At 42.2% G+C, this 9,314-nt stretch overlaps 1 protein-coding gene across 1 annotated transcript; it reads left to right on the top strand.

Annotated features, from left to right (window-relative positions):
* Positions 1-108: 108 nt before the first annotated feature.
* LOC112556179 lies at positions 109-9,000 on the top strand. Its single transcript, XM_025224944.1, has 3 exons — positions 109-234; positions 5,678-6,261; positions 6,807-9,000. The coding sequence occupies exons 2-3, from the start codon at positions 5,746-5,748 to the stop codon at positions 8,028-8,030; spliced, it is 1,740 nt and encodes a 579-aa protein (XP_025080729.1). The 5' UTR covers positions 109-234; positions 5,678-5,745; the 3' UTR covers positions 8,031-9,000.
* Positions 9,001-9,314: the final 314 nt, after the last annotated feature.

Genomic DNA, 9,314 nt, shown 5'->3' with positions numbered 1-9,314 from the left:
AAATGATTGGAGGGGAAAGACGGAAGTAACAAGGGCAGCAACGACCTGTGTACAAGTCTGGCCAAACTTTATTTACTTAGCTACCACTGACTAGGGCCTCGGTATTTCTTGAAAACAGGATTGACAGCTGTGCTTTTGCAGTACACCGAATCTTCATGGAGGTAATCAACTAGTGAACTAGTGACCAAGGCAAAGGGGAAGAACATTAGAAACGAGTCTTCACATTTGATAGAGGTAAGTTCAAGCAGTAAAGATTATAATTATTGTTAGTATGTGTACTAAATATGAGAATATTTTGTAAGATTTTGTACACGACTTGCATTCCTGCCATTTTTAAAAATTCGAGCTTGATATGAGACGTGTAGACTAACCATCACAGAGTGAAAGTAAACGAGAGTCAACAAGATGAAATAAGTAGCGCTCACTTGCTTGACTAGGTGTGTCTAAGTCAACATAGCCATAAATACTTTGACTTATACTGCTCTAGCAGCATGTCTTTCATTGGTATAGCGACAAGATGTACATTAAGGTATCATTATAGCTTGTCGTTTTGCTACTTTACACTGTGGGATGTAATAAGAACACACTGAAAATGTGGTAAAGGTGCCCCTCAAAATCTTCGCTCGGAATGCGTTTACTAACATTGCGAATTTCCAGGGGAGGGATCTACTAATCGGCGTGGAGTCATAAGACAGGTATTGCACCACAATCTTCGCCCAGTCGACCACCTGTTGCTAGTGGGTACCTCACTCCATAGGGTTCATGAAGTTAAGGCAATAGGGAGAGGAGATGGACACCGCCCTCGCATGAAGCTGGTCCCGAGAAAAGTGAGGTTTCTAACACTTCACATCCCCCGCCCCCGTCAGCGGTCCGGTGGCGCAACGGTTAGCGCCTGTCACCAATGCAGTGAAGGTTTGCTGCCCAGAGTTCATTTCTCGTCTCGGGCACGCTGTTCTTTCACTGCACGTGGCATCTGTTTACAGGGCTGGCTGCTTGCCTTAGTTGCTGACACGGCGTAAAACACCAATTCCCCCCCCCCGCCCCCGTCAACGACCTAAAAGATAAAATCGGGAATATCCGAAGTAAGAAGTCTACACATCTACGTAGATTTATTTTTGTCAAGTACCATAAGCACCAGAGAAGGCATTAGCCTTAAGTTTGATATGGTTTCATCAATAACAAAAATATACCAAGATGGGATTTTCTCGCTGAATATATGATGTATATATGCATGTGTTACTTATTAGAGTTTGGGAACTGTTAATGTCCATTCCTATTCACCATTTGGAGTTAATGAAAAATTCCACAAAACACGTTAAGTGAGCAGTACTCATGGAAGAAGGTTCCATGTTGCAAACATCTAGTTTTTGTCACTAATTGCAAAAGTAGTTCTGGTCAGGTCAGGTCAGTCCCAAGCCCGGTCCGGGCGTAGGGGGGACCGTCCGGCAGCAGCAACAGACAGAATTTTCCACCCGCTCCTGTCTTGAGCAGATGAGAGCAGGTCTGGCATCTCGCGTTCGGTCCATTCTTTGATGTTGGTGACCCAGCTTTTCCTCGGACGACCACGACGACGGCTCCCTTCGAGGGTTCCTTGTAGGATCGTCTTGGACAGGGTGTTGTGGCGGGTGACGTGACCGAACCAGGCGAGCTTGCGCTTCACTGTTGCCAGAAGGGGCTCATGTGGGCCCACGAGGGAGGTTACGGTGCAAAAGTAGTTATAAGTCATTTATGTTGTGGATGGAGGAAACATGCCAGTCAGTACTTTGTTGTTTCATGCTTGTTGCGGATGTTTCACGGTGGTGTTTGTTCACTTCATGTGCAGACCCGCAAAGGTCAAGCAACGCACCGTTAGAATACTGTGACTGAATGGTCTGACACTCTTTCATCTTGACTTTCACCATCGCTACTTTATTTCTACAGTCTGATGATATTGAGCTCTGGGCCACCCAAGACAACTAAAACAAACAATAAATCATATTATTACAGAGTAATAAGTAATACCAGTGTTGCTAAAGGAAGTGTTGTCAGTCCTTCTCCAGACAAGACAAACTAAAATAATAATGGACCTGAACTTCGCAAGCCTCTAAACAGGAGTCCACTTCAAAAGATGTGGTAAGTTTATTTTAAAAGAGTTGAAATCCAAAATGAACCCCAAGATTGACAAAATAAACGAAAATGTAAACCCTATGAGCGTTTGGATTGCCTCCCTTGAAGATAAGGATATGGTGATCAGAATGAAATCTCTCAAAAAAGAAAACAATGAACCGAGAAAATATAACATGGAGCTCAAAATGAGACTAGAAGACGATTTAGAAGGAAGGTCACGACGAAACAATATCATCATATAGGGACCACCGAAGACTGGTGACAAACTGGAAACGTGGGAACACAGTGAAAAGTTTGTGGCCTCCGAGTTCACTGGACCTAACCACCTGTGACTTTTACCTGTGGGGCAACGTGAAAGCAGATAATCCACAAATACTAGATGACCTGAAGAACAACACTCGCAGTATCTCAGCGACGGTCACAAAGGTGTATTGACACAGCCGGGCATCACTTTCAACATCTCTTGTACAAGGTCAGTAGAGACTAAACTCAGTAGAGACTAAACAGGTCTGTGCACCACCCAATCCAGGACATGATTTTTTATGTGCTTGGTCTCAGTCACAGACTGGGTGAAATGGAAGATATCGAGCAGGTCCGTGATCCTTTTTCGTAGAGAGATTGTCACAGACAGATGACAAGATGAATGAAAGATATGAAGGATGCACGGAATTGTAGTGAGCTGTATTGTGCCGGCAAAACGGGTTGCACGGGCCGGTTGAATGTGAGCTAGTTTTTGCGAGAGAATGTTCTAGAGGAGTTAGGAATACGAATTTATAGCGAGCAGTCGCCAACCTTCGGGGCCTTCATTGCAAAGAGAGACTGGAAGTGCCGGGACACTCTAACTGAAAGAAAGGCGGGACTGGACTACACAGCGAGTCGGCCATTATCAAGATAGCAGAAACGAGAGCTCTGTTCAAGAGGAAGCGTCTACGCTAGCTGCAGCGTCGTCGACCCTAGAGCTGATGTGAGAACCTTGGATGCCTGTCCCCCAGAAGAGGCACCTGACTGAGAGACTTCGACGGGGAGCCACGAGAGTTGCACTGCTTCCCCCAGGGGGGTGTCATGCGGCCCGGTGGCGCAACGGTTAGCGCCTGTCACCAATACAGTGAAGGTTGGCTGCCCTGAGTTCATTTCTCATCTCAGGCACGCTGTTCTTTCTCTGCACGTGGCATCTGTTTACAGGGCTGGCTGCTTGCCGTAATATAGTCTTAGTTGCTGACACGGCGTAAAACACCAATTCCCCCCCCCCCCAAGGGTGGTGTCCGTCTCCCGTTGACATAACTGAATACTGACCCGAGAGTCAGTGCTCAGCCACGACTTGCGAAAGTTTGCATCGTACCGACCTTTTCAGGACGACTTCAGCGAAAGATTCAATTTATTTGGAAGCAACAAGAAAACTGTTGTCTCTGGATTTACCTTCGAGGAACGTCAAATCTCAGACTGTGAGTAAAAAGGTTTATGGCGACTGCCGCTGACTTTAAATGGGAAGAAATTGACAATTTTTTTAGATTCAGTTACAGATAGTATGTGCAGTGGAGGGTGAATGTGGGGACGTGAAATTTTCTTTAAGAAGAACGTTTAGTGTGTTGGATAATAGTTTTATTAAATTTTGACAGGGCCTGTGTAGAGACAGATTTAGTGTTGTCTTTGTTTAAGAATGCGCAAATGTCACAGCTGAATGAGTGAGTGCGTGTAGAAGTGTACAAGTTCAGCTTGTGTGTGACAGAGATATTTTCATCAAAATGGACATTAACTCATTCAATACGGAGCTGCGGTAGCCCGTTCGACCCCGGTATACGCAGCAGAGAATGACCGCGAATGAAATCTCGACTGGTATTTTCAAAAAAATTATATTTAATATCCTACATTAACAACAACTATGTGTGATACTACGTTTTAAAGATCATTTAAAATAGATTTACGTGGTGTACATTTTAACAAATATACGTTTTGTTGTCTTGTAGTAAAATCAACTGAAAGACTGTAACTGTATCGGACCGAGAACTCACAAAATGGGGCCGTAGGTCAAAAGTTCGACAATCAGAAAAAATATTTATAAAATATATACACACACAAAAGCTCAAAACAGGCATATATTTAATGAGAATATACCTTTGAATTTTAATATTACTTACTGTTTTCTTCTCATTTTCGGTTGTTTGAGTACAAATCCACGTCGAATTGAGTAACCTGCTACGAATGTCAAAATGGCGCTGAAGTAAACAAACCTTCGCGTGGTTTTAACATGGAGAAAATACCTGATTGGTTGATTTTTTCAGACTTTAAAGGGAAGTAATCGAAAGAGGAACAATTCCTTAAGGTTCCCGTATTTTCTCCCCTTATGTATTCGTTCATTTACGCACAGAACTAAACACTCGAAAGACTCTACTGTGGTACAACAGTGCGTAGTACAGATTCAGGCTACGCGTGGGCTGCGACGCTTAGCGCCGTAGTACAACCGCGTACTACGCGTGGCGAATGATTTAAAGTGACCTACGACCACCCGTATTCCACTGAGGGTGTTGCAGTGGTCAAGCAGATCATGAAATTCTAATACAAACATATTGTCAGTCAATTGGTTCGTGCTACTGGGTGGTAGTCTATATAAACACATAAGAGGAACTTCTCTTTTTGGCAACGAAAGTCTTGCATTAACAAATTCAAAAGACGAGTGAACAAAAGGGAGATCAGTGCACAAAGCAAGGTGACTCACGAGAGATGTTTTAAAGATCACAGCGATCCCACCTCCGCGACAGGCACTAGAGGAATGTCCGTATACTGTAGTTACCTGAGGTCACATCAACACAGACACTCTCATCACCACGATATTTGAGACACGTTTCAGCTAATAACATAATGTTCAGATCATTGTCACTTATGAACTCAGATGGGACTGAGTTGTGAGCCTTAGACAACCCCACAAGAATGACGAGCAGGGCGAGATGTTTGACCATCAACAAACACAGTCTGCGTCCTGTCAGTGAGACAGGAGTTGAACCACGTTAGTGTTGGTTCATAAATCCCGTAGAGGGTGTGTAGTCTATGAAGGAGCAGAGAGTGGTCCATCATGTCCAATGCAGCAGACAGGTGCTGAAACATCACCACTGTCAAGGGCAGATAAAATGTTTGTGGTTAATTTGATCAGACTAAAATGCGTATTTACCTGTCCTCCTTTCTGATCCATTTCCTCCTCATCATTATCGTCATCCTTGAAAAAATAATCTTGTAATTAGTTAATCATACGCTAATTGTCTGCTTGATAATTGTTCATTTGGCATTGACATTTTTATTTGTTTGCTTGCTTGAGGAGTACAGCGAACACAACACAAACCATTTCATCATAGAAAGTTTGAATGATTGTACAACAACATAAGACTGTTACACAAGAGCAGTAATTCCTACTATTACTAATGGTATAAGTATAACAAAAAAGGTTCTTTGATCACAGATACGCTTGAGGAGAATTCAAATAAGATTAACTCTCTCCTGTCAGTTTATTTCTTTTTCTCCATTCATACAATTTCCAGTATAACATTTTTACAACGCTCCTATTGTAATGATTTTATTTCAGGGATTGTTTGAGATTGAAGTAGAAGTTTATACTTTCCTAAACATCGAAACAAAAATTCCACATCAAACATGGCTGCTACGCAGGATAACATGACGTGTGCAGTCTGCACAAAAGTTTACACATCACCGAGGTTTCTTCCCTGTCATCACACCTTCTGTCTAGAGTGTCTAGAGGAGCTGGCAAAGAGAAATGGAGACACCATCCCGTGTCCTACCTGTAGAGCTCCTGCTACTGTACCGCCAGGTGGTGTGTGTGATCTACAAGTCAACTTCTACTTCACGGAGGAAGCTCTGGAGGAGGCGCGTAGTGAGGGAAGTCTGTCCGTGTGTCCTGTTCACACTAAGAAGTGTCTTGTATTGTATTGTACACAGTGTCACCAAGCCATATGCACCAGATGTAAGCTCACCAAACACGAGGGACACGTTACTGAAGATCTGGCAGACGCCGCCGCTCGCTGTAAACAAACGATTGAACATGAACTGAGTCGTCTTGATGTTTCAATTGGTATTCTAGAATGGAAAACACAATGTTTTAGAGAAAACAAGAAGTATTTAGAAGAAAAACAAGTTGCATTAACGAAGCAGGTAGGTCACTGATATATGACAGAAAATCCGTAATCTGTTTGTGTATCGCAATGTGTGCATGACCATTGTTTCTGTTGTCTTCTTTTGCCTCAGTGTTTGCATTTCTTTTCTCTAAGGTCTTAATATATAACATTAAGAGCCTCTTATAAAAGATTTTGTTTGTGATGAATAAAATAAAAAATCAGTGCACAGTGCATTTTACAGTTTTTCGAGGATTTCGAGAAAGCAAATAGTCAAGTGTTTAGCTAAAACAGTCAACGCCGGACCTAGATGGGCGTTGGTTCGATACCTGTGTAGGCAGACTTCTCACAGTCGGGGGTATGGGTACCTGACCCCACAAAAGATTTGGAATGATAAAGATAAAGCAGCGCGAGTTGGAGCAGATAGGACCCTCCCACCACCACCACCCCGTGAAAACGCTGGCTACAGAAAAGATGAAGCAGTAAAACCTCCACATCCAACCCCTAAAGTAACATATTTACGGCTTAGGGAGAGTAAATTTCAAATACCGAAAAAAGATTAACCATGAAGTTGTTTTCTGTCAGATTCAAGTCCGGCATGACGCCATTGTGGCTATGGCAGGAAGATATCGTGACCAGGCGATGAGAAATCTTCAGGAATTGTCAGAGAGTGCTAGGAAGGAGTTCACCGCCATGACACAGCCAATAATAGACGAGAAGAACACCCTTCTCAAACTTAAGGAACGAGCTGTACACGCGCTAAGGTCAGCCTGTGACATGGAGGTCGTGGAGGTGGAGAGAGAGATGACACGGGGAGAAGGAAACGCCGAGCGGTTGAGAGAACAAAGTGCTGGGTGGCCTTCTATGACTGATCTACCTGGACTCCATGGCGATTTCACTAACGACATTGAAAACTGTGTCAAGATGTACATAGGATCGCCAGTGAAGCTGACAAAACAGATTGAGAATAGTTCATGGTTTTTTACCCGTATTAGACCTGGAGATAATGAATGTTGTGAGGTGCACGCTTTGAGGCAAAAGGAGGATAAAAGTATCGAGGTATTTTATGGAGGAACGGGAGGAGACTTTTCTAAAGAGAGGTCAGCGATTTTCATGGCTTGTGATCGTCAAAGAGCTGTTGCTGAGCATGAGTACGGCAAAAGAGTATCACCCATCACACGAAAAGATCACATAATGGAATGGGAAGGACAAGAGAAGAGAATTCTCGCTTCAAAGGATGCCGCCATGTATTGTATAAATCAGAACTGTACGACAGGTGAGTGTTTTATAAGTTCAGTTAAGTTAGAACAAACAGACGAGAAGGAAACATGGTGTTTCGGTTTTCCTTTAATCCATCCAGAAGTAAACAGGATACATAACTTTGATGCTGACAAAGACGGGATGTTGTTTGCTGTGGTAGACGAAGATAAAGATGAAACTTCAAATGATGAATTATGTAGGAAAGATGAAGAGAACACGTGCAAAGAAAGGTCCCATCGTGTTGTACGTGTTTATTCTAATCAATCTAACAAACCTGTAGCCACCTACACACCACCAGTACAACCGTTTTTCCCAACAGACGTCTGCTTTTGGGGCAAAAAGTTGTTGATTTCTGATTGGATGAACGACTGCGTACACGTTACAAAGGTAGATGACAATGAGATCACATTTGTCGACTACCTGCCAGTCAGTGGTAACATAGTGCGGCCAACAGCTTTAAATGTTGATGTTTACGGCTACCTGCTCATTGGGTGTGGCGATGGCTTGTTTCTACGAGATTACTTTTCCGCTTCTTATTTTGGAAAGTAGAAGGTGTATCACAATTACACATTTTATTTGAAATCAGCTTCTGCTGTGGGCAAAGATTTGTTTTATACATTTTCTTAAACAGTTGTGTTTAACCAGTTGCTGTTTTTTCTTTATCCACACTAAAAAGAGGTTGTATATTCTGGTTACTAGTGCACTCAAGAGAAGGTTGGTGGTTTTATGATTGTTAGAGTTGATGACAAGAAGCACATGATGATAACCATACTTGGAGTCTGTGTTCTACCCGCTTTGCGATAAACAAGCAAAACACCATCGTCGACATTAGGTTATGCTACATTCACTTGCCTTTCATGTTATTTGTCTATAAAGAACTTTGTCAATGTTTAATGAATGAAAAAAATAATCCGATAGATAGTTTTTAGATTGTGAGAAAATCCAGTGTCACCAGGTCACATCATGTCAGAGTTGCGTTGCAGGTCTCAGCTTAGCTTTTGTTTATTTAACCAGCAGTGAAAGAATGAAAGTCTGATAAGATTCTTGGATTTGTGATGAATGAAAACAGGGATAGATGAAGTTATCGTATTAATTACATTAATGATTTTTTGGAAAAAGAAATCTTTTACATGATTTCTTATTACTGGCTTTGGCAGACTGATACACATGTTCTGTACCTGTACCAGAACTCACATTTTGAGTTAGTGTGGATTTGATTAAACAGTCGAGCTGTCTTGTCAGCATTAACAAATAAATGAGTGAATGTATTTTGTCATACAATATGTCATTTTGTACTGGCAGATTGCATTGGTTATAAGTACTTTTTACACTAATATGTCAGTTTCTATACAAATGAATAGATGGAGTGGTGTGATGCTCATCTCTTTCAAAATATTTTGCTAATTTTCACGAAGACTGTGTAAAATAGTGATCAGTGAGTGAAATGAACTGGACTGTTTATTTGATGGGTCAACGACCCGTTCAAAGTGGGGTGAAATATTGTTACATGATCATCAATTGAAAAAAACCATACATAAAAAATGAGATGGTTTTTTTTTTTCGCGTGTCTTGCTGCAGAGGTGGTGGAGGTGCAAGGGTCAGGAGGGATGCCCGGCGGGTAGTGTAGCTGGTTGTATCTTTTGTGTGGGTGCCGCGCATCTTTGGGTGGAGACTATTTAGAAGGCAAGAGACCCGGTATGTAGTGAGATGTAGATTATGGGCTCTGGGAGACTGGATGGTTGCACACCTGGCAGGGTCAGTATTGCTGGTCTTAAATAGTAATAAGGATGAGAATATAGAAGTGTGGGAAAAGTAGAAGTTTTTTTTTTTTTT

The sequence above is a fragment of the Pomacea canaliculata genome, linkage group LG2 (genome assembly GCF_003073045.1).
Source record: "Pomacea canaliculata isolate SZHN2017 linkage group LG2, ASM307304v1, whole genome shotgun sequence".
NCBI lineage: Eukaryota > Metazoa > Mollusca > Gastropoda > Architaenioglossa > Ampullariidae > Pomacea > Pomacea canaliculata.
The sequence above is the reverse complement of the archived record's forward strand: the minus strand, read 5'-3'. Positions and strand labels throughout refer to the sequence as shown.

Excerpts from the sequence above, each read along its gene's own strand:
- LOC112556179 (XM_025224944.1), top strand. The coding sequence starts at position 5,746 with ATGGCTGCTACGCAGGATAACATGACGTGTGCAGTCTGCACAAAAGTT. Across the intron at positions 6,262-6,806 it reads AAGTTGCATTAACGAAGCAG|ATTCAAGTCCGGCATGACGC; the intron begins GTAGGTCACTGA and ends GTTTTCTGTCAG.